The 27,464-nt window shown below is 35.8% G+C and overlaps 4 protein-coding genes across 5 annotated transcripts; 3 read left to right on the top strand and 1 right to left on the bottom strand.

Moving 5' to 3' along the window:
- LOC121264464 (protein FAR1-RELATED SEQUENCE 5-like) lies at nucleotides 1–3,344 on the top strand. Of its 2 annotated transcripts, none has more exons than XM_041167642.1 (5): nucleotides 1–85; nucleotides 180–311; nucleotides 403–537; nucleotides 632–3,112; nucleotides 3,206–3,344. In XM_041167642.1, the coding sequence occupies exon 4, from the start codon at nucleotides 1,059–1,061 to the stop codon at nucleotides 2,220–2,222; it is 1,164 nt and encodes a 387-aa protein (XP_041023576.1). In that variant the 5' UTR covers nucleotides 1–85; nucleotides 180–311; nucleotides 403–537; nucleotides 632–1,058; the 3' UTR covers nucleotides 2,223–3,112; nucleotides 3,206–3,344. Both variants share the same exon structure in this region, with proteins under 2 accessions (XP_041023576.1, XP_041023577.1).
- LOC121265930 (protein FAR-RED IMPAIRED RESPONSE 1-like) lies at nucleotides 2,235–3,530 on the top strand. The gene is made up of 3 exons (XM_041169587.1): nucleotides 2,235–3,020; nucleotides 3,206–3,352; nucleotides 3,465–3,530. Exons 1-3 carry the CDS (start codon nucleotides 2,235–2,237, stop codon nucleotides 3,528–3,530), a joined length of 999 nt encoding a protein of 332 aa, XP_041025521.1.
- Nucleotides 3,531–4,103: 573 nt separating this feature from the next.
- On the bottom strand, nucleotides 4,104–4,710 carry LOC121265928 (golgin subfamily A member 6-like protein 7). The gene is made up of 2 exons (XM_041169586.1): nucleotides 4,558–4,710; nucleotides 4,104–4,454 (listed from the first exon to the last, which is right to left on the bottom strand). Exons 1-2 carry the CDS (start codon nucleotides 4,708–4,710, stop codon nucleotides 4,104–4,106), a joined length of 504 nt encoding a protein of 167 aa, XP_041025520.1.
- Nucleotides 4,711–17,544: 12,834 nt separating this feature from the next.
- Nucleotides 17,545–27,344, top strand: LOC121264104 (protein SCAR2-like). Its single transcript, XM_041167159.1, is given in 10 exon segments — nucleotides 17,545–17,965; nucleotides 18,953–19,116; nucleotides 20,191–20,314; nucleotides 20,428–20,557; nucleotides 22,492–22,553; nucleotides 22,667–24,560; nucleotides 24,563–26,239; nucleotides 26,335–26,421; nucleotides 26,534–26,638; nucleotides 26,736–27,344. Coding segments are annotated over 10 exon segments (4,452 nt in total). The 5' UTR covers nucleotides 17,545–17,810; the 3' UTR covers nucleotides 26,790–27,344.
- Nucleotides 27,345–27,464: the final 120 nt, after the last annotated feature.

Raw genomic sequence — 27,464 nt, 5'->3', positions numbered from 1 at the left:
CTTGTTTTCATCGGTGAGATAGATGGAGAAAGAGAAAGAAGATGCATCCCGCATAACAGTTCCTATCACCAATCCATCAATCCAGGTATTGTAAACATCTTTCAACAGTTGGTGTGTGTTTATTTTATGTGTAGTCCTTGTCCAGTTGGGTTGATTAACATTATGTTGCTATATGTTAGGACAACATATCAAGACCACTGTATCCAACTTTTTCAAATTACATGCCAAGTTACTACGATCCAATGTCTCATGCGTGGTTACCACCTTTTGTGCCTCCTCCAAATGCCAACCCATATCTATGGAGCAACCAGGTAATCATTTTTTAGTATGTCTTTGTAGTTAATGTTGTACTTGAATATTTGGTCTAACTATTTATGTTTAATTTTTGTTGGAGAACTGCAGCAACACCCATGGAGCTCTACTGCCGCTGCAACGTCAAGTACTACTGCCCTAAGTAGTTCTGCTGCCTTGTATAGTTCTGTCATGCCAATGATGGGACCTCTTCTAAATACGTACCCATATCCATGGAACAACCAGGTAATCATTTTTTAGAGTATGCATTTGTAGTTAATGTTGTACTTGAATATTTGGTATAACTATTTATGTTTACATTTTATTTGGAAAACTGCAGCAACACCCATGGATCTCTACTTCTACTCCCATGTCTAGTTCTGCAAGTAGTGTCAGCTCTAGTGTAGCTGCGAGTTCTAGTGTACAGAGCAGCGCTAGCGTCGCTTCAAGCTCTTGTTCAGCTTTACCAGCATTTGTTCCTCCAACTTCTACCAACCCATATCCATGTGACAGTGTGGTGATGTTTTTGATTCTCCACATGCAGTTTCTTTTACATTATCTAGAACATACTTTTTCATGCCATACTTTTTTCTCCTAATTTACAGGAAAATAAAGTGCAGCAAAGTAACTCTATTGAAGAAATTAGTGAGGCCACATCAGACTCAATAGAAGTTGAAGCGCAATCTACTGCCTCTTTGGGTAATACAGCTGATACCAAAGAGGCTAGCACTGATGGGGGTGATACCACTGAGGAGCCAAAGCTAGGGATGACTTTTGAGTCGGAGAATGAGTTGATTAATTACTATAAACATTACGGAAAACGATGTGGTTTTGGCGTAATGACACAAAGGAGTAAAAGGGAGAAAGATGAGACTGTGAAATATGTCACTGTGGGATGTGCTCGGGGTGGCAAGGCACGAAATAGGGCGTCAAACGTCTCCAAGCCTCGGCCAACAAGCAAGACAGACTACAAGGTAAGGATGAATGTCATGTTAAAGGATGGGAAGCTGTGTGTCACATCCGTATTTAACACACACAATCATGGGCTTAGTCCAAGAAAATCCAGATTTTTCAGATGCAACAGAGAAGTTAATGAGTCTGTTAAGAGGGTGTTGGATACTAATGATGAGGCTGGTATACGGATGAATAAAAGTTTCCATGCTCTTGTGACTGAGGTGGGTGGGTTTGAGAACGTACCATTTGGAGAAAAAGATTGTCGTAATTATATTGACAAGGCACGACACTTGCGCCTTGGTAAAGGTGGTGCTCAAGCGCTGTTTGAGTATTTTAGAAAGATGCAATTCAAGAATGATGGTTTTTTCAGCCTCATAGAATTGGATGATGATGATAGACTGAAAAGTGTACTTTGGGCGGACGCCCGTAGTAGAGGGGCCTACAACTACTTTGGAGATGTAGTAACATTCGATACCACATACCTGACAAATAGGTATGGAATGCCATTTGCACCTTTTGTGGGTGTAAACCATCATGGACAGTCAATCCTTTTGGGTGCAGGCCTTATTTCAAGTGAGGATACAGAATCGTTTGTTTGGTTATTTAAAACTTGGCTTGATTGCATGGATGGAAAAGCGCCGAATACTATCATAACAGATCAAGATCGCGCAATGAAAAATGCGATAGCTATTGTCTTTCCCAACACGCGGCATAGATATTGCTTGTGGCACATATTGCGAAAGGTGCCTGAGAAGCTTGGTTCCCATGCTCAATACAAATGTGGCCTGAAAAGTAAGCTACTATCTTGTGTCTATGACTCTCTTACAATCGAGGAGTTTGAGAATTCTTGGAACAGCCTGAAGGATACTTTCAATTTACATGAAAATGCATGGTTGCAAAACTTATATGCGGAAAGAGAGTTTTGGGTGCCGGTATATTTAAAGAACTCGTTTTGGGCTGGAATGAGTACAACTTAACGCAGTGAGAGTATGAATGCTTTCTTTGATGGTTACGTGCATGCCAGGACAAACCTTAAAGAGTTTGTTGATCAGTTCGACAATGCATTGAAGAAAAAAATTGAGAACGAAAACCAAGCTGACTTCAATTCATTTAACTTCACGGTTCCTTGCATATCACACTTGGCTTTTGAGAAGAAGTTTCAAGATGTATACACAAATTCAAAATTTAGGGAGGTTCAACAAGAGATAATGGGAATGATATATTGTCATTATCGTTTCGAGAAAATGGATGGAGTAATCGCAACTTACTCGGTCGATGATCAAGTTAAGGCTGAAGATTTCATCAAGGAGGTTACTTACACTCTTTACTTTAATGAGACCGAATGTGAGGCGAAGTGTGTTTGTGGGTTGTTTGAGATGCGAGGGATCATTTGTAGACATATTCTTGCCATCTTTTCAGCTAAGAAAGTTCGTGAGTTGCCGGAAAAGTACATATTGGACCGGTGGAGAAAAGACATAAAACGTAAGTATACGTTTATTTCGAGAAGTTATGACATTGCTGATCAGAGACCCGAAACTGTTAGGTATAAACGTATATTGAAAACTTTCAATGAGGTAGTAACAAATGCAGTTTCGTGCGATGGGCATACTGAGGAAATGATTTCGAAGTTATATGCGATGAATGAGGTATGGCGCACTTCGAACCCCAAGGACATAGATTCTAATGTTGGAGGAAGTACCGTGAATGCAGCCACAGAAGGAAGTTCCAAAAAGGTGCTAAGTCCCATGTTGTCAGAGGCAAGGGAAGACCCCCGTGTAAGAGGAGGATGTCAACGATGGAGGAACAATTGAAGAAAATTAAAACTAAGGCTGTGAATAAGAAAAAAGATAAGGAAAAAAATAGACCGGTGAGAGCATAGTATCCTGATGATCATCTATAAGTATTTGATAATATGCTATTATTTTCACTTGTGAACTCTAATTATTTTTTATGTTGTCAGAGGCGTAGATTGGATACTGAACTATTGGAAAGTAGTGGAAACCAACTCGGGATATCGGAAATGAGGGTGCAAGAAAATGTACAAACTTCCATAATGGTGGATCAAGAAAGTGGACAACAAACTCCAGTGATAGGGACACAAGAAAGCGTACGATTACCACTTGAATTCATTTTATTGGTTAAACTCATTTAATTTTATATGGGTCTTACTTTGGCTGTTATTATGTTCACAGATGTAATTAGAAATGGATGGAACGCAGCCGGAAATGGCAGATGGAACGCAGCCGGAGACTGCAGATGGAATGCAGCCAAGCAGCTTCTTGTAGCAAGACTTTATAGATCCATTATACCTACTTATGTTGTGTGTTAATGGTGGTGATTTGTTGGAATTAGTGTTGGATGTGGTTTGTATGCATTTGTGTGTTAGGGGTAATTTGCGTGTTGGTGTTGGTATATTGGAGTAAGTATGTTATGTATTAGTGGTGCAAATATACGTTTTGTATCGTATCTTAGTATTTGAACCCACGTTTTGCACATTTTGTATCCAAATATAGTATTTATGCCCCTGTGAGTTTGTATCCAAGTATTCAATTTATGTGGCATTAGTTTATAAGTTGAGATTATACTGTATTTGATATTGCTTCTTATGTCCAAGTGAAAAAAAGGTAATCAATAAACCTGTAATTTAGTCTTGTCAAATATTCTGACAAAATGATATCAGGCTGGTAAGTTATTTTCATGCCATATATATACTCTTTTAATAAGCATTGTCACGTTAAAACATACTAAAGTCTCGAGATTGAAGATCAAATACAAATCAGATTAAAGTCTAAAATATATATATTGTTAAGTCTCGACTTACAAACGCTAAGTTTTCTTCAAATACAGATACAAAGTCGTCAACCCAGTGAGAGTATCAAATACAAGTAAATAATTATGGCTATTAGCCAAAATATACGAAATAGTTTGCGTGCATGCCGCATGTCGGCTTCTTGAATGCGAAACTCGGCTTGATGATTATGGAGTGCCAACTCCCTCTTCTCAATCTCTTCTTCTCTCTTTTTAAGCTCTTCATCTTTTCTTAATACTTCTGCTTCTCTGTTTTTAAGTTCTTCATCTTTCCTTAATTCTGCTTCTCTCTTTTTAAGTTCTTCCTCTTTCCTTAATAATTCTGCTTCTCTCTTTACAAAGTCTTGCTCTTTGTATTCACTACTATCTGACCACTTGAAAAACTTGCAGTCCGGTAACCCCTGATTATACATAAATAAATGTAGACGTATGTCTGACATCAAAATTTTGAATAAAACATTAATATGAAAACAAAAACACGGAATTACTATTAACTGCGTCTACCTCTTTGTTGTAGAGTGGACACCCAAAGAATGCTCGCCCCAGATTTCTTCGAGTATTTGATATTCTAAGTACAACTTGTTTCCCACAGCTGCACATTGGGGCGTCACTCAATGTATGATTAAGCAACGATGTTGACGCAACTGATGACGACATTTTAAATCTGTCAACGAAATACAACAACACCTCCAACAATATATTCAGTGAGTTTGTATAAGGTTGTACATAGCACATCCAACAATATAATCTAAGTACAACATCACCTCCAACACATCCATAAAATCCTCTCCGCATAGCAAGATACATAAAAGACACTTTGTTTTCTAAGAAAGACATATAAGGCTGTTACATGGCATATCCAAGTATTCTAAGTACAACAGCATTCATAACAATACATTTGCCTCTATATATAGCAGATTTTTTTCTAAGTACAATATATAGCAGCTGGACAATATATAGCAGCTGCGAAAAAATGTAGAGAACCAGGTGTAATTAAAACAATGGAAGTGCCACAATCAATGTTTGCATTCATGATTAACAATGTGTTGGAATTTGAAAACAACCATGATTTTCCAAGGTGTAAAATGGCCATTGGTACCTTGAACCATTTTGTATGCAGTTCCTTATTTGACAATCTATGACGATGAACTCAACTTTGCATATCACTATTCATGATGAAATCGCGTGGGATATTCATGATGAAATCAAATTTGGTGGAACTACTCAGAATGAGTTACTACTTTCTCTTGAGAATTGAAAGTCAATTTGGAAAAAGTTGCTTACACTATAGTTAAAGCACATTGTGCAAAGGGGTTTAAAACCTCAAATAAGAGATTACAGTGATTTGATAAAAAGAGCCAAGATTGAGTGTTCATGAGCTGCCCTGTTCCAACTTTTTGTGCATGTTTGGCCCAATAATGGCATTATTTTGTGAGAAAGAAGGCAAGCAGTTCCTATCACACAGCCAATGAGAATGCCTTCAATAAAATTGAGGGAGAAAAAAAACAAAAAAAACCATGTTTTCCTCTGAAATGAGATTTTGCTGAATAGGGAAAACAAACTTGCATATACAATGTCAATCCATAGAGTACTGTCATAAACTTAAACATCTGTAGTACAAAGGTAAGATAGTTCAAAAAGTTCTGGCTTCTCTGCCATGACCACTTGACTTGTATATATTGAGTAAAAATACATAGCAATCAATCTCAATATGACATTAGGCCAGCATTGCATGTTATCAACAACTCTTCAAGGAACATCTCTAGATTCATAAAAATTGAGGAATTACACTAATATATACCGGATAAATAATCGATATATATCGATGCCTTCAATTTTTGGAAACATATCCAATACCATTCAATTTCCAACCCATTTCCTAGATTCATAAAAATTAAGGAATTACAATAATGTATACTGAATAAATAATCGGTTTATCGATGCCTATGATTTAACATATCCAATGCCATTCAATTTGCAACCCATTTTCTACATTCTTAAAAATTAAGGAATTTCTATTGGGTTATAGGGTTGGGAAATTTACCTAGGATGGCACCGCTCGCTTGGTGAATAACTGGAGTGCGAATCTCTCTTCCTCGGCGTCGCACAACTGCGTTAGGGTTAGATTTAGGTTTGGGAGAGAGATCGGGCAGGGGAGAGATACCTGGAAGGAGAAACGAAGAGAAACAAAAAAGGATAGATGAGAAGAAAGATCAAGAAACCAAGAGAAACCAAGAGAGAGGAAGAGAAACGAACCTGCGATGGCTTCAATCCGGGGAGAAATGAAGGAGAACAGAGCTCTCTGGGGAAGGAGAACCAAAAACCAAAACTGAGAAAAAGTGCAAAACGGTGTGTTTTGGGGTCGAAGGCATGCATATAAGTGGACTAAAAACGCACCGTTTTATTTACTCCAAAACGGTGCGTCTTGAGTCCACGTAGGAAGTCGTCCGCGCGGAGGCCCGAGCCATGCCTCCCTCTAGCATTTTTTCAAAGAAATACGAATACATGTATCATCTAACATAGTGATCCAGAATATCTTCACTCACAAATCTTTTAACTTTTTTAATACTCAGTCCGCATGAATGCAATATTTCTGTTGTTATTATCAGATTCATCACACACATACATATATATATATATATATATATAAAACTAAAGATATTTATAGATCAAATATTTCAAGTACCTGTCTTTAGAGAAGTAAGTACCGATTATATATATATATATATATATATATATATAGCATCTAATTTATCTCGATGCTCAAAAACTCCAAAAGTCTCTTTTTCAATGCAGGAAATCAAGCAAACAAGAAAAATGTTAGAAATTTAATATATAGGAAGATCATGATCAAGGCCTAGCTTCAGCTGAAAAAAGCGAGGGAGAATTTTGTCATACGTACGTTCTCGAACTCCATTAGATTGTTGCGGCGTAGGCATCTATATGACATGATGATGATCACAGTCAAAAAACAAAAAATACATCAAATTCAGCGTGCGTGGGTGTATCTATATATATATATATATATATTCATCGAAATCCTCAGTATATCCTGCCCGAATTCATCGGAAGATTGCGAGAAGGTTGAATTTTTCTTAAATTGTTCCATGCATATATGTGTTTTTAATTGATTTTTATTATATTCCCTGTAATTATAAGCTGATTGATCGAATTGATCACCTGTCAAGATTTCTTTAGTATTTTGAGAAGATATTGATAATATTCGATCGGCTGAATTTGTATCCCATGTTAATTAGTTTCTTTTCAGTGATCTGCAAGTTGGAATTTGATTTCGAATGTGGTGATCACATCGCAACTAATTAAATTAACATTCCTCTTATAAATTTTTCTTTGCAAGATCATTAATTTGCATAATGATATGCATCATGCATGCTTGCGTACTCCAAGCATGTATCTTCGCTCTTGATCTTTGTGTTGTGAAAAACAACGATAGACAAAACAAAGCAAACACAAGCCAATTAATCACACGACATAAAATTAAAATAGTTCGGCAACATACTTACGACCACAAAATTGCAGAATTTTTTATTATATTGAAGAATCACAATATACACTTTAGGTAAAATCTCACTGTTCAGAACACTCAAAGCATATTAAATTGTTTATTAAGTATATATATATTTATAGTGTCACAACAGAAACTCAAATTTTTACTTTTCTATATTATTAACTTGAATAAAGTGTCGAGTGCACCTTAAATGAGATCTCTATTTGATGTTAACTTGAGTAAGATTCAAGCGAGTTCTCTATTTAAATTTTGCTCGAACTATTTGTCACGCGAACGTTGAGAAATCTTTTTTCTTTGCAATTTTTATTTTATTGCAAACAATGCCCAAATTTTTCCTTTGACCCAAAAAAGCTGAAGACGTCTCGTGCTCAGAATATCAAAATTAACAAGACATTCATATAATTATATTGAAGCTAGGTGGCTGTATACTAATCATGACAAGACATTCAGATTAATATATAATAATCATGACAACTGTTGTGAAAAACAACAAGAATGACAAGTGAATGCAAACATAAATAAATAAACAATAATAAATAATTTGACACTAAATTAATGTGATTTGATAATGTACTTATGTCAGAATATTTTATTATATTGAGAATTATAAAATATATTTTGAAGTGAAATTTTACTGTTTATATATATTCAGAAGTACTAAATTATTCATTAAGTACATATTTATAATATCATTTCGTGCTTTAGTTGAGTATGGAGTATGGAGCATACCTCGAGTGTGATTTGACTGAACTACACTTTTTCTGACTGCATATAGTACCAAACATTTTCTTTGGAGTCAATGGCCAAGCTTGCACTCCATGAATCAAGCCTCCATGAAAATCTGTCAAAAAACTATAACATATCCTTATCTAGGTCGGGTTATCAAATCGAGCCGACACAACTCCACAGACCCAACATCAACTGCATGCACGTGATCTCTAGTATGTGACTTAATTTTCTCTTGGTACGAAAAACCAATCCATGGAGTTTCGAAAACTCTAAACATCTCAGAGATCATTAATTTCAATAAATTATATAAAAACACACACACACATATATATATATATATATAGGTTTCTGGCCGCATTTTTCTCCTGTTTTTGGCTGCTGCACTGGTAATCTCCCATGCATAGTTATAAGAAATTAAGAACTGACATCTTCTTGGTACGTAGCTCTATTTTGCAAAATTTAATCAAGTCATGAGCTTGCTTGATCTCCTTCCATATATACTATGGGAACTATGGCTAGCAAGAAATGCACCCAATTAAATTTGGTGTTTCTTGATCTCCAAGAGTACTGCTAACTTTACGAGGCTTCTAGTACTACTAGAGAAGGTCAGTGCATGATCATTAATTAGCTGTAGGAGACTAACTGACGTAGCGGAAGATATAGAGGAAGAGCTGTGTCTTCCAGAGATAGACAACTTGTTAAAGGCAACACGACTTTTATTATAATATCATCAATGATCCCTGCACTCCTACAATGGAGGTCAATATATAATGGCTCAAGACAGTAAAGAGATTGCTTTTCAATTGGAAAGTAACGACAAAATAAGTAGGAAATAAATCAATTTGCTGTCTAACTAAAATTACTACAAGAAAAATCAGCACTTAAAATGACAATTTGCAAGATTCAAAGTATAACTTTGTCAATGCTTATCCTAGCATCTTTCATCTTCAGCTATCTTTCAGAAGAAATTCAAATATGTTGCCACGTTAACTCAACTAATTAGCTCGTGTCCTTCATCACTAACTCCTTAATTAAGCCTCTTTCTAAGTTCATTAATGATGCTACTCTTGATTTACTTCACATGCATGATTCCTATATAAATTGGAGATAAGGTACTTGAGAAGACCTATCTAATTAGCCAGGTGGAGTAGTACTACTCCGGCCCCCACTATTTAATTGGAAATTTAGTTGAAAATGAACATAATTAGAAGGGGCTTCCGAAGTCCGGAACCCACGGCGCCGGACTTGCTGGTTCATGCATGCGATGGTGCAATCAGTTCTAATCCATGCTCTTTTTTTCTTGGCTTCTCATGCTCTCTTGGCGTAGGTATAACAAGCATATTTGCTATGAGCTGAATATTCAAGATTTGATAGTGGCATTCGAAATTAAGCGATCATGAATCAGAGATCACGTCGTCCCAAACTCATACTTTTGGGCCTCCGCTAAGCCTATTATAAGCTGGTGGGCAGAGTTTGAGCCAGCAGCTGGTGGCTTGATTCTCGGGGCCCCAGGGCCTCTCTTGCTTGTGTGATGTTCATACAACGTCTATATATGTATACAAGATCCTGAAATTAATGGACTGATCAGTTGGCACCCACTACTACAGTTGGGGGCCATATATAGCCTGAAAAATAACTGTCAGAGTCTTGAAGATCTTAATTTGTTTTTAAAGTTCTATCAATGCCTCGAAAATCTTCCTGAGCCATTCCTTTTCCTTTTACACGTCTCCATGGCCGGTGGTCCTCAAAATAGGAGGAAAAAGAAGATTTTGCTTTATGAGCCTTGACACAAACGGTTTGGTCCATCAAATTTTGTAATGATGTTGACAAGATTTTTTTTTATTAAAAAAAAGAAAAAAAACTTTGAGAGAAGAATAAAGTCTTCTTTCTTATAAAAATAATTTTCGTCTTCAATTTACAATATTTTATTAACGGATGCATTACATGTTAGTATCGATACGCGATTTAGTACACGAACTCGCTTGCAATAAGACTTTTCATTCCTTTATTGTACCGAAACCGCCCATTAATGGTGAATTATGCATGCAAATAAAACTAGATTTTTGCTATCTTGAATCACCACCATTAATTTTTTATAATTATCACCGTCATGATCTATCAAAAAATGGCACAGTCGCAATGGTTTAATCTTAAATTAAAGGAGCATATATATACAACAAGTTTTTTCTTTCTTTTTAAGATCAGTTGGTCTTTTCCATTGCTCTGTGATATAGAATACAAAGTAATTAATACACCGAATTTGCTTGGCTGGCCGCAAGAGATTATGTCGACAGATGATCAGTATAAATGAAATGGTGGAATTTCTACAGATCATCATCGAATCATGCATGCTTAATTTCTGCATTAACTAGTTCCCGCGTTGTCCATTGAGTTTGTTGTTGGCATGGCTTTGATAATAATCTTGGCAAGTGTTGTATATGGTTGAAAAACCACCCACCGATGAACCAAATTAACTTTAAAGCTAAGAAAGATTACATGATTGTATCCGCACTCCTATATATATATATATATATATATATATATATATATATATATGACCAGCTTTCTGATTTTTTAAGGATGCCTGCCTACTTAACTCCATATAAAATACTAATTAATAAGATAAATTACTTCACTACTAATTATTCCTTTACATATGACCAAATTTTTTTCTCTAGAAATGCATGATGACAAGCATTACCTGTCACTGTAGTACTGTATGATATAATTAATGGGTTTGCATATAATATAATTATATATAATTTGTGATGATAAATGACGTGCATCCATCTAACAAGCCGTCTTTGATGCCACTAGACAAACAATAATAGTGTGGAGCCCAATTCTTTGCATGCCACATATATATATATATATATTTTTTTTTTTATTTTTGGGTATTTTTTTTAATTATTTAATGTATATTAAATTTATAATGATTGCTCGCAAACCACCAATCCCTACAATTGAATAGAGACAAGAACACAATTCCATGTAAATTCAGTATCAGCCTTGGTCGGTTATAAAATTACAGACATAGGTTCCCAAAGCAGAAAGAGAAAAATTGTTTAGTCCTTCTTAAAAAAAAAAACATTAAGAGATGGTTTCCATAAATGAGATGAGTAAAATTTTATTAGAATATTATTTTTTAATATTATATTATTATTTTAAGATTTAAAAAAATTAAATTATTTATTATATTTTGTGTAAAAATTTAAAAAAATTATAATGATAAGATGAGATGAAACCATCTATATATTTAAACAAGGCCTTAAGTTGTGTTTGCAACATGAACGTAACTCAACTCATCTCAAATTAATCATTGATTGAATTTACTATTTTTTTAACTTCTTATAAAAAATTTAAACTCATCTCAATATAAAAAATTAAATTCATCTCTATAAGACCTACAAAATAATAATATTCATAACTTAACTCAACATCTAAATACAACCTAATTCTATAAAAGCTAGGTAGGTACGTGGGAGACCTCAGTACTAATAATACTTATAATTGTGAAATTATTATCACTTATCTCAAAAATTTAAACTGATAAAAAAATAGACTTTATTTTATTTTCAGCTGTTGAATATTTAATTAAATAGAAGTATAGTATAGAATCATAATTCAAATTTAAAACTTCTACTTTGATATTATGTGAGGCCATCAATTATCCCTATGTTTCTTCTGTCTTTAAAATCAATAACTACCAATAACTACCAGACAAACTTTTAACCTCTGTTTCTTCTCTCTTTAAAATCAACAAAATGGGGGAAAGAAATTCAGGTACTATCATCATCATGGTAACATCATAAACAAAGTCCATTGTGACCTCAGTTGTAAACTTTTCTGGTTCTGTAGATACCCAATGAAGCGTACGTCTAGAATCCACCCTAACAGTAGCAAGCTAGCGGTTATCCAGTAATCTTTTATGAAAAATATTATTTTTATCTTACATTTTGTTACTTCCAATCACGTATACTATATGATATATTTTAAGCATATACCAATTAAGTAAATGAATATAAAACCAATATTTAAAGTATACTATATCAGTAAGTGTAGCTAAAAATGACAGTAAGAGAAAAGTAACATTGATTGCTCCTCTTTTATGGAAGTTCAGACTTTAGATATGAATGATAAACTTTATTTAATGTGAACAAAATTAGCTAATATTGAAACTACAATAGAAAGGGAATGGCATACATTACAGTACAGCATTTGTTTTTTAAAAGGAAAGAAACAAAAATAAAAAAAATAAAATGCAACGATTCTAGTCCCCATATTTCTCGAGTTTAAAGTCGAGAAATAGGTCATCTTGAGGATAGAATTTTCTATTGAGTGAGGATCCAACAATAAGGCTGCGTTTAGATGTTAAATTGAGTTGAGTTGAGATGATAAAATATTGTTAAAATATTATTTTTTAATATTATTATTATTTTAAAATTTGAAAAAGTTAAATTACTTATTATATTTTATATTGAGATTTAAAAAAATTATAATAATAAGTTGAAATGAGTTGAAATGAGTTTGGATCTAAACTCACTATAATAGAATGAGTATTAAGATTTTTTTTGTTTCGAGATGTTTGAGTACGGAATCTCCTCTTTCACACCCACAGATTAGGGAGAAAGCTTCCAACAAGAAAGACACCTAGTCTCACGCAAGAGGACGGAGAATGTGAGACTTGGAACGCCTTTGGAGGGGCCGGGTGCAAGCTAATGAAAGTGATAGAGCTTGCGCCGCACGTGTCGATAGAATGATGTCCTATTTGAAATTATTATAAAATCATCACTTGTCTCAAAAATTTAAATTTATAAAAATTAATAGATTTTATTATTTATTTTATATCTTAATACTTTCTTTCATGTGTGGACCAGACTCTCCTTCAATAGATAATTCAATACGTGAAATATTTAATAAAATGAGATAGAGTGTAGATTCAGAATTTAAACTTAAGACTTTTACTCTAATATCATATAAAATTACTATTTGTCTAAAGTTAAACCGATGAAAATTAATAGATTTTATTATTTATTTTATAATTTAACAATTGCATGACATATCCTGATGCCGCAATATCGGTGGTGTGCTCATTTGTACCTAATATTATTCTTTAAAAAAGTACTGCAAATATAATCTCCCCCAACCATAAAGAAAACACAAAAGTCAAATAAAATAAAACATAAAAATTCGGGACGAGAAAAGAAGAGAAGCTAGTCCCAAATTAAGGAGGAGGTTAGCTCTTTAATTAAAGGGCTGAAAAAGTACAAAGGTGGAGGCAGTATAGAGGCGGCCACGCTTATGTGGAATGAGAGCGGCTTAATCGACCGTCCATGCATGGAAAAGTGGGAGGCGGTGGTTTTATTTGTGGGGGTACTTGTAAATGTTATGGTTGGTGGTTTTATTCGAGAAAACTAAGAAAATGATGGGGGGAAAAAGTAAGGAGATCGAGAAGGGAGAATAAGAGGAGAGAGAGGAGATTAGTCTTAATTTGATGAGTGGAAGGAGAAGGATGGGAGAAGCTTGAGCCGAGTCAGCCGACCATGGGAGATCAGCTTTTTCCCCACAGAAAAGGGGAAGCAGGTTGAGAAGGGAAAAGAAATGAGAGGCTCTAATGGGTCATGATTTTAGAAAGAAATGCGTTGAAGGGACAAAAGGATAATAACCGGAGAAAAGGAATATATTGTTGACTGACTTTGAGCACTCAACCTTTTCCTTTTATAATTTTTGCATCTAAAATTTTAATAAGAAACTATTCAATTTTTAAGTTTTAGGGAAAAATCCCCTATATGTATCTTCTTTTAGATTTTTGTAGGGACCATGCATGGGGATTTTCAAACTTTCTAGGGTTAGGGAAATTATTTCAAGAAATAAATTTTTTTTAAAATATTTTTAAGAAATTCTATTTGCAATCTTTAGTAAGAGATTGAATGTACAGTCCCATTAACAAATGAGATAGAAGGAAAAAAAATATTATTTTAAAAATGATATTTTTGTAATTATATATTTTTTTTAACATAACTGTATAATCTTGTATGAGTAATTTTCATTTGAAGACTTTATGTAGATTTGGTTTGTATAATACCTCATGAAATGGGAATGAAAGGGTCTTGGGTTTTGGTTGGATTTTTAGGAGTTGATGGTTATTTGAAAATTTTACAACTTATTTCAGGTGCATGAGAGTCTCAGATAGATTTGTTGATGATTTTACTAGCTCTTTCGTGGTTAAGCATTAATCTAAAATTTAGTACTTTTAAGTATATAACAGACAATGATAAGGGTGTACTAACAAAACAAATCGAGATCAATCTTACCAATCCATATGGACTAGAGCCAATTGGTTTTTTTATTGGAACGGGTTGATCGATCATTTATTGAGATGGGTAACGATACTCTTAAATTCTTTTATAACTATTTTATAATTCATTTTACAATTATTAAAAAAAAAAATATGAAATGAAGGTGTGAAGAAAGACTTGTGAAATGAAACGAAGCGTATCGTGAGGGTCCGTAAAAATGAAACATATATGCCGTTCCATTAAAAATGCATTTCAATTTTATAAAACTACTCATTATTTAACATAGAATTGTAAAATAATTATAAAAGAAATTATAAATTGATATTTTTTATTTCGTTCTAAAATAAAATCAAGTTTCAAAATAGGGTCTGTACAGACTACGGTTCTAGATTTTTTCTTTTTTCTTTTAGAAAAAGATTGTTTTAATGATCATTTCCTTTATAGGAAAGAAAGAATACATGGAGGGCAATCCTCCAAGTCCACAATTACATCATAAAACATGTAAAGCATTTTTAGCCTAAGTGCTACTACATTTTTAGCCAAAGTATGTGGTTCACAGTCCTTTAGGAGAAATTCTTGAGCTTTTGCTTAATATCACCTATCACCATGCCTGCACTAGTTCACCCTTCATCTTGGTTTCTATAGCATGAGTCACCTAAAGTGAATCCCCTTCAAGTATAATATTTGATAATCCCAAATCAAGAGCAAAAATGATAGTTTGGAGAGCCCCAAAAGCTTATGCAATAAGAGGGTAAGGAAATAGAGAAATTATATTTGCAGACTTCAAATGGAAATTGTATGTGCAAGCTCTTTATTAAATAGAAAAAATACCATTTTGATAATGATATTATTATAATTTAAAAAAAATTTAAAAATAAAATTAACTAGACTTGCAATGCAATCCCCATTTGAGGACAGTATGTAGCATTGCTCAAGGGAATAAACTTTTGTTCATCCTCATTGTGGCCAATACCTTTCCAATTACGTGCAACGACTCCAATTCCTATTTTGCAATGAGCATTAGCTATGACTGCATTTCAATTTATCTTTATAATACGTTGAGGGAGTTTTGCTACTCATTATTCTTACGTATTATACACTATATTTGTTTATATTTTTAAATTTTTTTTATTCTATTCTTTTTAAATTTATTAAAATATTCTACTCATTATCTATATATTACATATTTAATAAGAGAAAAAAATTAAAAAAAAAGTGTGATATATAATATATAGAGATGATGAATAGAATTTTTCGTTGAGGTTGAAGTTCCCATATCTAAGGTGTGCTGCTAACTGATAATGTTTTGCTTTTGCTTTTGGTTTGACAAGGAGGGGTTTTACTTTTCCCTTGTATTTGTGATTTTTGACCTCAAACCCCTTTACCTCCGCCGCTCCCATCTCTTCCGCTGCATGTACCCACGTTAATTGTGATACCCGTGTCCTTCCAAATACGTAAGAAGACAGACGTATTCATAGTTCATACTACATGTGGACCATGACAGCGATTATCCAAAATATGTCATACTACTGTACTGGGTCCCACTACCCCGACCGTTTACGTTTCCTCAACGGTCAATATCTCCCAAATTATCATATCAGCTACAGTTATTGCTTCGTTCGTTAATTGGTGGTGTTTGGTCATCGGTGCTCTAGTTAAAATAATAATAATAATAGGCCACTTGGCTATAATCTCCTGCTTTCAGGTCCATGCTAACCACTCAAACTCTTGATGTTGTTGACCACCATTGCTTTTCTTGATATTATTAAATAACTTCTTGGATTCATCATACTTAACCTACTAATTAAAATGTTATATTACTTTTGTGATTTAGCAACTTTGATACGTGAAACTTAATAATAAAGAATAATTCTATATACAATTGTAAATTATGTAACCGCCGTGTAATCATTTTAAAAATAATTGAAGTCTAATATTAAAAAATTAATTTTTTTTGTATGAATCTCATATTTTATTTACTTTTTTCAAAACGATTAAGCGACGATTGCACAATTCATAGTTGTAAATATCTTTTCTCAATAACAAATTGTTTATGTTTGTTAGCTTCTTATTTGTTTAGACTTTGTTTGGATAATCGGTGATTTAACACTTACAAATGAAAAACTTGTTATCTTCTTAGCGGCATCATACACTTCGCAGCAAATAAAGAGTCAAACCACAAATTTTTAGAGAATGAAATTGCCCTCTCTTTTATGTATTTTGGTTATGATGATTATTAAAAATATTTGGGAAATATTATTTATTTATTTTCTTACTAAATTTATTATATTTCAAACCAAGATGGATGAGATGTGTTTTAATTTGAAATAAATTAATATCATTTGTGAGTTTAATTTAAACTCATTTTGCAACATTAATGAAAATAATGAAAAATGATGTACAATTTTAAGGTGTACAAGTCTCGTGCACTCTCTTTAAAAAAATTAGACAAATTTAAAATCTACATGAAAATGCTCACTTTTTAGCAGTGAACCTTAATTTTTTTTAATTGAATGTGTGAGACTTGTGCACTTTAATACTTTATTTAAAATTACTAAAAGATAATAGATATTATATCTTATATTCACATTATGTTCCTATTACATTATGTTTATATATTAGTATTATTTTTTTATTAAATTATGGATAAGAGTAATGTTAAATAAACTTTTAAATTGTGAAATTTTGCATACTCATTTTAAAAAAGAAATATATTCTATTATTAAAAAAATTAATTTTTTTTGGTCTCAATTTATTTACAAGAATTGAATTGAGGACTATGAAAAGAACTCGAAGAAAGTTTTTTCGCATCAAATGGTCACGGAAACACACGATTGCAACCTTTGTAAGAAACATAAGAAATTAAAAATTAGAGTAGAAACTAGAAATAACACGATCCAATACGACGAGACGAGCGCATTATAAACCGGCACACCGCACAATCTCTGAGATATTAAAATACGCACCGTTTCGAAAATACCCTCTCTCTCTCTCTCTCTCTCTCTCTCTCTCCACGTCTCCGATGCTCTGAGCACCGAGCACATTCATTCTTTCGACGACTAATTCACTCGTTTTTCCTCAACCCCAAGAAGAAAATCTGGTATCTCTAACGCTAAGCTACTCTCGAGGTGGAAATGCATATACCTGTGTATTAGGGTTTTGAATTTGGGGACGAAGAAGAAGAAGAAGAAGCAGGAGAAATGCCGTTGACGAGGTACCAGATTAGGGACGAGTACAGCTTGGCGGATCCAGAGCTCTACGGAGCGGCCGATAGAGATGATCCAGAGGCTCTCTTGGAAGGCGTGGCCATGGCCGGCCTCGTCGGTGTCTTGCGCCAGCTCGGTGACCTTGCCGAGTGAGTTCCTTTTCTCCTTTTAGTTCTTGCGCTTCTTCTTTTCTGTTGTGTGTATTTTTTTATTTAAGTGGTTTTGGCTGTGAGTTGCGGTGATGGGAAGAAATGCTGGGCCACTAGGTTTTGAATTTGAGGTTTCAGAATGTTTTCCTGTGTTGATGATTCGAGCGCGCGTCGGTTTTTTTTTTCGCGGGAGGTGGGGGGGGGGGGGGGGGGGGGGGGGGGGGGGGGGGGGGGGGGGGGGGGAGGTTGTTTGGAATTTTGACTTTGATTCAAGCTTATGATCCGATTGACCTTATGGAATGGAGATTGTTGAGTTTCCAACTTAAAATTGCAACTGAGTGACTTGTGATTTAATTAAATTTATTTTATACTAGAGCATCGCCGTGTGAGATTGTTGATTTATTTTAATAATCTGTGATTCTTTAGTAGGATTAGGTATTTCAGTTTGGAAGTGAGCAGAATGCAAAATGATCAGGATTGAGATTTTGAATTTTGCCTTCAAGTATTTGAGTTAGATGCTGAATTGGTTTTTATTTTTATTTTTTTGGAACTAAGGTTGAATCCTCTAGAGCTATGGAAGTTTGATTCGTGGACGGACAATTTCTTGTGTTTCTTGAATTTGCTGCTAAACTCAAAAGAATGTTTTTTTTTTTTGGCAAAATTGAGTTTCTAATCTGTTTTTTTGGTTGATCTTCATGCGCTTTTTTTTAAATTTTTATTGGCATGAGCTGACTCTGATTTATTAAGATTGTTGAGTAACAGCTTTATAATATTGGGCTTGAGGTAGGCTGTTCTAATTGGCAAATGAACTTGAATGAGATGAAACAAAGGTGTTTCTTAGTTGAAATAAAGAAGGGCACTTTCATTTGTCCTATGTGACGCAAACCCTCATCTCCCTATGACCATGTTTTGATTCTCTTATTACCATCTAAAGCTCTCACATAATAGCTACATGTAGTTACTTGTTTTTCCTGTGGTTGCTAAAAGGTTTGCTGCTGAGATATTCCATGACTTGCATGAAGAAGTAATGGCAACTGCTGCAAGAGGCCATGGTCTTATGGTTCGGGTTCAACAGCTTGAGGCAGAAGTTCCTTCCATTGAGAAGGCGTTTCTGTCACAAACAAGTCATTCATTATTCTTTTCGAATGCAGGTTAGATTTTGTGCCAAATAGTTACTTTTGTTTTATTTTTTCATGCTAAATTTGTATGAGATTTGAGTTTACTTTTGGTGACAATTAGTTGGACCTTATTTCTTGCTCTTATTGTGATGCTGTAAAACGTTAATATATTGACAGAAAACAGATGCCAATAATTTTTTTTGCCTTCTAAAATTATTCTTTTGAAGCCAGTTATTAGGGCCTGGAAATTTTTTGCAGTGATTTCCCCCATTCTGCATATAATAATAATAATAATAATAATAATAATAATAAAACAGTTTGAAGTGTGTGCATGTTTATATGCTTACAAGTATGAATCAAACATACTTAAACATGTTTCTTAAAGTAATAAGGTACTAATTCATGTTTGTCTCTATTTCTTGAGTATCAAAACTATTAGTTCTATTGTTCTGTTATATGCTAGATGGCGATTGCTGAAAAGTGGCTGGATATATGCTTTTTAAATGGCTATCTTAGGTCCTAGAATATCGGTGTTTGCTTTTGGAAGAGAGGTCTCTGAACTGCAGAGCTATATCTGTTCTGCCTCCTGGCTTCTTGTCTGTATGGCTAATCATCTCCCTGAATTTAGCAAAGAGAGGACTCTTCTATAATTACCTTTTTACTGGAGAATATTAATTCCGTGGCCTCCTTTATGGTAAAATGGTTCAATACAGTTGGATATGTGTTAGACTGCTGGAGATTGTCCGTTTGACAAGTCAATGGAACCCAGTCAGTTTGATTGAAAGAAGAAATAGACTTGAGCAAGTAAAAATGCTAGTAGATTTTTGTTTGATCATTAGGCATGCATACACAGGCATTATGATTTCGCGTTATCAAGATAGGACTCATATCATGCTGCAATATGAAGACCTATAACAGACCAAAGATTTGTTTATGTTCTAAGTCAGTCACAGCTATACCATTTCATGCATTTGTCTAGTTTGGTTCTTCACAAGTTATTAATGAGTTTTGAGTCTTGAAAACCCCTGAATTCTCATGTTTTAGAAGATTAGCTCCTAGAATGCATGATCAAAGTGCAATGATAGATAAATACATGTTCTGTTGCAGGTGTGGATTGGCATCCTAATCTGCATGTGGAACAGAATCTGGTAACTCGGGGTGACTTGCCTCGCTTTGTGATGGACTCTTATGAAGAATGCAGGGGCCCTCCCCGGTTATTTCTGCTGGATAAGTATGGTTGCCCAATTTGTTTTGACTTCGTTTTTTATTCGTGGTTGCAACAGAAAGTTAAAGGATTTATTTTATAAATTTAAAATTTTAAGATGTTCAGATGGCTTCTAACAGGTTTGATGTTGCGGGGGCTGGAGCCTGCTTAAAGCGTTATACTGATCCATCATTCTTTAAAGTGGAGTCAGCATCCTTTGGAGCAGCAAAAACAGAAGGTCAGAGGGAAAAAAGAATCCGCAAAGTGAAGGTATTTCCGTGATAAGATGATCATCATATTATGGACAACTCTTGTGAAAATTTGTGGATTGTTTTATATGTGGCACCCTACTTCTCATGGTGATGTCTACCTGTGTGCAACACAAAATAGGCCTTTTTTCTCCACTTTTTACCTTCATTGGCCCTTACTTTTTACAGGCCAATCTGTTTGCTGCCATGTAAATTCGCTATGGATTGGGGGAATCTACTTGGGACCTATGGCAAAGAAGTCATGATATATCCTTTTGCTGTTTTCCCATTTATAACATTCATGGGGTTATGTATCACAGCCCAAGGAGGACTGAAGCTACATCTAAGCCTATGTTAAAAAAGAACAAGTGAAGATTACATTTGGAGTCTCTTAGAATCATTTTATACTAAGGCCTGGTTTGGATAGCAAAGTCCTCCCAAGTCCTCCCATCTCATCTCATCTCAATATTCAAACACCACAAATACAAATATTTTTCAATTACAAATCTTCAATTTCTTCATCTAATAACTTTTTTTATTGGTATCGGGTGTCCAAGAACAGCTTCCCAACTAATCTCGGGGGTGCGTATACATTCGGCAAGGAGTTTTCCGCAAGTGCATCTCGGGTAATTTAAGGAAAAAATCCCCCAATCCAGGATGCTATTCTTGGACACCCGGTGCTAGTAAAAAAAGTTTGATAAGACTTTTTTGAGGATTGTAGTTGTTGCAAAAAAGTCTTATCAAACTTTTTTTATTGGCACCGGGTGTCCAAGAACAGTGTCCCGACTAATCCCGGGGGTGCACAGGCACTCGGCAAGGAGTTTCCCGCAAGTGCATCTCGGGTAATTCAAGGGGAAAATCCCTCAGTCCGATGACTCCTAGAGATTATTTGCACCCAAGGAGATTTGAATTTTAGACCCGGGGGGGGGGGGGGGGAGCATACCCCCAAGCCCAAGGCCTTTACCACTTGAGCCAACTCCTATGGGTTAACTTCTTCATCTAATTATTACAACTTTCCCAAACAAAATATAAAAAATAATTCAATTTTTTCAAATTTCAAAACAAAAATAATATTAAAAAATAATTTTTAATTTTATAATATTTTTATTCAATTTTTTCTCTCCTTTTCCAAAACCCCATAAAACATATTAACTCAAATATTTCACTAATATTCACAAACCATTTTACTACTATTCACAGATCGTTTCATCTCATCTCACTATCCAAACAAGACCTAAATCTGGGTTAAATCCCAAATATTCTTGTCAAGCTATTTCGTTGTGGGTGGCATAGTTCAAGTCTTATACTTCTGGTCGGGATGGCTCATATGCCATTTGTGAGGACTCAAGGAAAGTCCAAGACACATATGAGTCTATACTCCGATAGGACTAATCAAGTTTAGAGTTGGAGCCCCTTAGTTAGAGTCATTATAAGTTGTAAGAACTTTTTCCTCCCAAGCAATGTGAGATCTCATTTGTCACCTTCTTATACTAAATCTGTGGTATTACATATGGCTCCATAATCTGATTTTTCCCTGATTTCTTATAAATAATTAATAACCATCCACATATTGTTTCTGTTCAGTTAGCTGACTTGCAGTTAAAAAAAAAAAAGAAAAAAAAAAAGAGGGAGACTTGCAGTGCTTTTTGGTTTTGAGTAATAGGGCTTTTGATGAGGCCTCAGAAATCAGCTTTGAGATGCAACCTTTAGACTCCCTTTTGGAAGTGTGACATTCACTTGGTATTGTGCAAAGAATGGCTAAGATTTTGTTCCACCCATCATTGTTTCTTCTTAATTAAGACACTGGCCGTGAAACTTCTTTTTTCACTGATGATTGTTTTTGGTGTTGTGATCAACATATCGGCTGCTTCATTTGCTGATATAGAACTCATAACTGTGAAATAAGAGCTCATGTAATTACAATGTTTAAGACGTAATTTCATCTTACTTCTGTAGAAAAAAGGATCACGCTGGAGAAATGGAGAAACACCTGAAGTACAACCCCCGTCACATGCCAAGTGAGGACTCTGATCTCATATTGGTGTATTCTGGCTGTCTTGTGGTATTTCATGTCATATTATTTAAGTATAGATGATTTATTGGTGACTTAAGTTGCTTTCAAATAGTGCAGATTGCAACAGTTGTTTCTGGAGGAGCGTGTTGAGAATGGTTATGGTAACCCTTCACGCCTTGTGAAACTAAAGAGAAGGCATTTGAATGGATCTCCATTTGACTCAAAAGCTGGGAAAAGTTACATGGAGAAATTCCTGGAGCCTTCCACTCCAAAGCAGAAGGTTGTTCATGAAATTTCTGTCCCTTCACCCTTGAAATTGACACTGGATAATTCTAGTGAACCAGGGCTTGAAATACTTGAAATCAGTGTGGTTAGTCCTGCAAAGAAGTCATCCCAAGGAGAGGGAAGTGCATGTTCCTCCCCTAATGAAAAGGAAGTAGTTTCAATACCATACAGGGAGAAGTTTAATGGGGATGTCATTGGTGGAAAAATCAAGAAGGTGCCTGAACCAGCTGATCGTGATGCGAATGATATTTCTTCTTCCACCCTCCATAAGGTAGTATTTGTAGAGGAACTAGCAGTTGATGGTGAACTCAAAACAGAAGGCATTGCAGATGGATACCATTCTGAAGATTTGACCAGTGAGATAGACAATTACATGGATGCTCTTACCACTATGGATTCAGAAATGGAAACCGAAAATGAGTATAGAACTAAGAATAACGGCCTCTTGATTGCCAAAAACCGTGGGAGAAATTCTAATGGAGATGAAGAAAATCTGGAGTTCCGAGCTCACTCTTCTGATTCTCAATCATTTGGAAACTCCCCTGGATCAGATTATGGGAATGGTTCATTCAAATGTAACAGATCCAGTTTTTCCGACTCTGATACGTTAAGCAGTTCGGCTGAGAATGCAACGTCTGGCGGTGATGGAGCAGCTAAAGTATTCTTGTCTTCAGAACCTGGTGCAGCTAAGGGTGTGGATAGGCCTTCAGAACCTGGTGCAGCTAAGGGTGTGGATAGGCCATCCAGCCGGCTAACAGATGAGTCTCAGGGAACCAGATCGCATGAGCTTGTAGTGCCATATGATACAGGCATTGAGGAAGACAAGACCCCTGATCTTGGAGAAGCATCATGTAGTTCATGTCTTACAGATTCCAGTCCTGCCCTGCTGCCTTCAGATCATGGAGTACACTCACCACTAGATGTCTTAGTGGGTCCTGAAGTAGAGGAAGCAACCTCTGATTCTATTAAGGTTGGTTCGAGGTTATCATACACAGATGAAAATGGGGCTAATCGAGCCGATGGTAAAGCTTTTGGCTCTGACGGTCCCTCCAAGACTCTGAATGATATTCATTTTGTGGGTTCTGCTGAAAATCATCTGGATGGTGAAGATCCAAATGCTGTTTCTAATGTTTTGCTGCATTTGTCTGATGTTTTAGGGATTACTCCTGAAAATAAAGGAACTGATCGTTTTCCTAATGAAGTGCTTCAAACAGAATCCGCAGATGAAGAGTATTCTGAAAATTTGGTTGATGGAAAGATTGTCACAACAAATTTAAGTGTTTCGCCTAATTTAAGTGTTTTGCCTACAGAAAAGAAGCAACTTTGCTCATTCTTGCCAGAAGTAGAAGTGCATTCAGATGTTATACCAACCATTTGTTCTTCAGATGGTATAGAGCCATATAAACTAGTTTCCAAAGCAGATAATGCTCGTACGGAAAATGGAATTAACTTGGAAAGCTCAACTGCTCTGGTGGAAACTCAAAAGTCAAACAACTTAGAGCAGCAGAAACTCTCTGATTTAACAAATATTGTTCCAGAACTTGAACTTGCTTCTGTAGAATTGGATGATCCATATACTGATGAGCAATCAGATTTTGATAAGATTCCAAGGGCAGCAGATGGTGAGGAAATGGGTACATCCACCTGCTGTGTGGATGCAGTGGGAGGTGATGCTGTTCCCTCAAACTTCCATATACTTTTCCAAATTACACATGCCATGAGGATCATATAAACTTGGATTCTGTAGAAACTGAACAAGTTATAGCAGATGTGTCTTTGTCTGCTGCTGCCGTTACTGGTGCAGACAATGATTCGGATGACTTCATTCATCCATGTCCTGATCTAGCCGGTTCTTCTTCCAGGAATCATATAAAATTGCAAGAACCTCTTTCTGAATTTCCCAATCCCCATCTGAAAGGCACAGATTGTAAGGAGGTAGATTCTCCAGAAAATCGTACAGAAACTGAGGCACAAGACAAAGTGAATCTGCTGGAAGTTTCTCCTGCAGATATGCCATGCAAATTAGTCTCTTCTGACCATTGCAATTTAAAAACAGTTGCTGGTGATGATGAATCATCTCTGGCTGAAGAAACCCAATATACTTCGTGTGACAAAGGTGCCACCCCAGCCCCAACATATTCAGCACCCGGTGATCAATATTTAGAATCAAATTCTCCCCATCAAAGTCATCTTCTAGAGAATAGTGAAGCTGAGGTGTGTTTACCTATTGGTGGCCTCCCAGGGCCAGGGGATCCTAAAGCGAATTCATTGCAATTTGAATCTGATGAGGCAAGTTTGCAAGAATATGAAGCAACTTGTAACTCTTCAAGACTTCAATCTGGGCAGCTACAATCTCAGAATCACACAGATCATGAAAGATGTGAACAATTACAATCTTTACATCACTTAGAAAAGTGCGTTGATCCTCCTCCTCCTGAATCTCATTCTGAATACCTTCCATGCCAACCTTCAGAATCAGAATTCTTGGTGCGGTCAGCTGGCCTGGAACTTGGTGTTTCTAAGCTAGCAATGGATCCACTGGAGTCTGCCCTTCCTAGCTTTGGCCTGCTATCTCAGGCAGCTCACGTAAATCTTGAGGAGGTGCCACCATTGCCACCTCTACCTCCTATGCAATGGAGGATGGGAAAGACTCAAATTGCTTCTCTAGCATCTCCAAGATATTCAATTGAAGCTAGTCAGCATTCATTCCCACCCTTACAGCCATTTGCTGATGAGAAAGCTCAATTTGGTTTTCCAGCATCCCAGACACGGATTTTGCAGCATCAGAACCCATATTTTCCCATCATGACCGTAGAAGATGAGAAATCCCAACAAGTTTCTGAACAATCAGTGGACAATTTGGCACAGCTGATCCCATTCTCTTTGCAATTGCAAACGATAGCTAGTGATGCAGATAGTCAATCCAATTACCTCTCTTTAGGGGGGACACAAACCCCATTTTTAACATCACCTTCAAAGCCTAATGAGAGACCTGAATATGGTTTCCTTGCCTTGGATGGAGAGAAGGCTCACCTTAGTTCAATCCCATCCACACCAATGCCAACCATTGAATACACAACTTTTAGACATGATCCTGAATCTTCGCTAGAGAAACCAATTGAGCCTTCCCAACAATTAGGACCAGAAACAGGGTCAGTGGATAAAGAACTTCAACCCACTCTGCACTATTTTTCAGAAGAAGAATTGCAAAATCCTTTTGACATGTCTATGCCACCACCAACTGTGGAAGCAGAACAGCATCAGCGTGCTTTATTGACTTCAGATGGAGAAACCCCCCAAGTAGAAGGCGTTGAAGTGGGAAAGCCAAATGGAAATCTAGCAACTAAGCTTCCTCGTCCTCCAAAACCTCTCATTGATGCCGTTGCTGCTCATGACAAGAGCAAGGTAATGACGATTCTGATATCCATATCTTCCACATTTTTTGTTGCTCATTTATTGCTTAGAGAGTAATTGCTTTATGGATATTAAACCTTTTGCAGTTGAGAAAGGTAGCTGAACGGGTTCGGCCTCGTGTTGAACGAAAGATAGATGAAAGAGATTCCTTGCTAGAACAGATACGAACGAAGGTTAGATTCAACAGATGTTTTATATGTATTTTACATCACACCCTTCCCTCTCTTTCTTTTCCTCTTTTGTGCAATTCAATGAACCGAGGATTGAGCTTGTTTGCTTTCTCAGTCCTTCAACTTGAAGCCAGCGGTGGTGACAAGACCCAGCATGCATGGTCCGCAAACCAATCTGAGGGTTGCTGCCATCTTGGAGAAAGCAAAGACAATACGCCAGGTCTCTCTCTCTCTCTCCCTCTCTGGTTTTTTTTTATTTTTTATTTTTTTTATTTTGGTGTTTGTGCACTATATTAAAACTGTGGCTCTTTAAATAGGCATTTGCCGGAAGTGATGAAGATGACGACACGGATAATTGGAGTGATGCTTGAAAAAGCTAGGTGTATGATACTACGGCATTTTACTACTTTGCTCATCACCTTGAAATGGTTTGAGAGATATTATTCTCTCGCCTGTAGTTAATAGAAAATTTCTATTCTCTGGTGCATTCTTTCTTCCTGCTCCACATTCATGTATAATACTCCCCTCATCAGCAGTCCCTTCCCTGCCCACTTCTTTGTTTGCCTCTCTCCCATTGAAGATGTATTCAGCGGCCTGTACCCATGCTCTTCCTACTGAAAATCAGTATGGAGTCGAGTGTTCTTTAAAGAATGACGGCTGAGGTTCAGTGTGCAAGTGCTCTACCAACAGAATTCTGAGTATAATCATTTATGCGTTTGGCTGGTGTAAAATTGTGTTGGAGTGGCATAATCTTGATACGTAGTGTATGTTGATAAAATTTTGTAATACTGTATGTAGTGCTTGTCTGGACCCCATTTTTTCCTTGGTAGTATTGGGCCAATATATGATTGGCCATTTATTTGTGTTCAATTCAGCCCAATTGAGGTGTGAAAATATTCGACAAGTACAAATCTATTAGTACTGTTGATTCTTCTGTGTACAATTTGTTCTAACTCTATGCTCATGTGGGAATAGCTGTAGCCAAATTTGGAGTGCTTGACTAACTTTTTTGTGCGCATGTCAAATTCCATTGAGAAACTGGCAGG

The sequence above is a fragment of the Juglans microcarpa x Juglans regia genome, chromosome 5D, assembly GCF_004785595.1.
Source record: "Juglans microcarpa x Juglans regia isolate MS1-56 chromosome 5D, Jm3101_v1.0, whole genome shotgun sequence".
In the NCBI taxonomy this organism is placed as follows: domain Eukaryota; kingdom Viridiplantae; phylum Streptophyta; class Magnoliopsida; order Fagales; family Juglandaceae; genus Juglans; species Juglans microcarpa x Juglans regia.
This window is presented reverse-complemented; position numbering and strand designations above follow the sequence as displayed.

Coding starts and splice junctions, on each gene's coding strand:
- LOC121264464 (XM_041167642.1), top strand. CDS start 1,059: ATGACTTTTGAGTCGGAGAATGAGTTGATTAATTACTATAAACATTAC.
- LOC121265930 (XM_041169587.1), top strand. CDS start 2,235: ATGAATGCTTTCTTTGATGGTTACGTGCATGCCAGGACAAACCTTAAA. Junction 3,021..3,205: donor AGGCAAGGGAAGACCCCCGT/GTAAGAGGAGGA, acceptor TTATGTTGTCAG/AGGCGTAGATTGGATACTGA. Junction 3,353..3,464: donor TGATAGGGACACAAGAAAGC/GTACGATTACCA, acceptor GATGGAACGCAG/CCGGAAATGGCAGATGGAAC.
- LOC121265928 (XM_041169586.1), bottom strand. CDS start 4,710: ATGTCGTCATCAGTTGCGTCAACATCGTTGCTTAATCATACATTGAGT. Junction 4,455..4,557: donor GTCCACTCTACAACAAAGAG/GTAGACGCAGTT, acceptor ATGTATAATCAG/GGGTTACCGGACTGCAAGTT.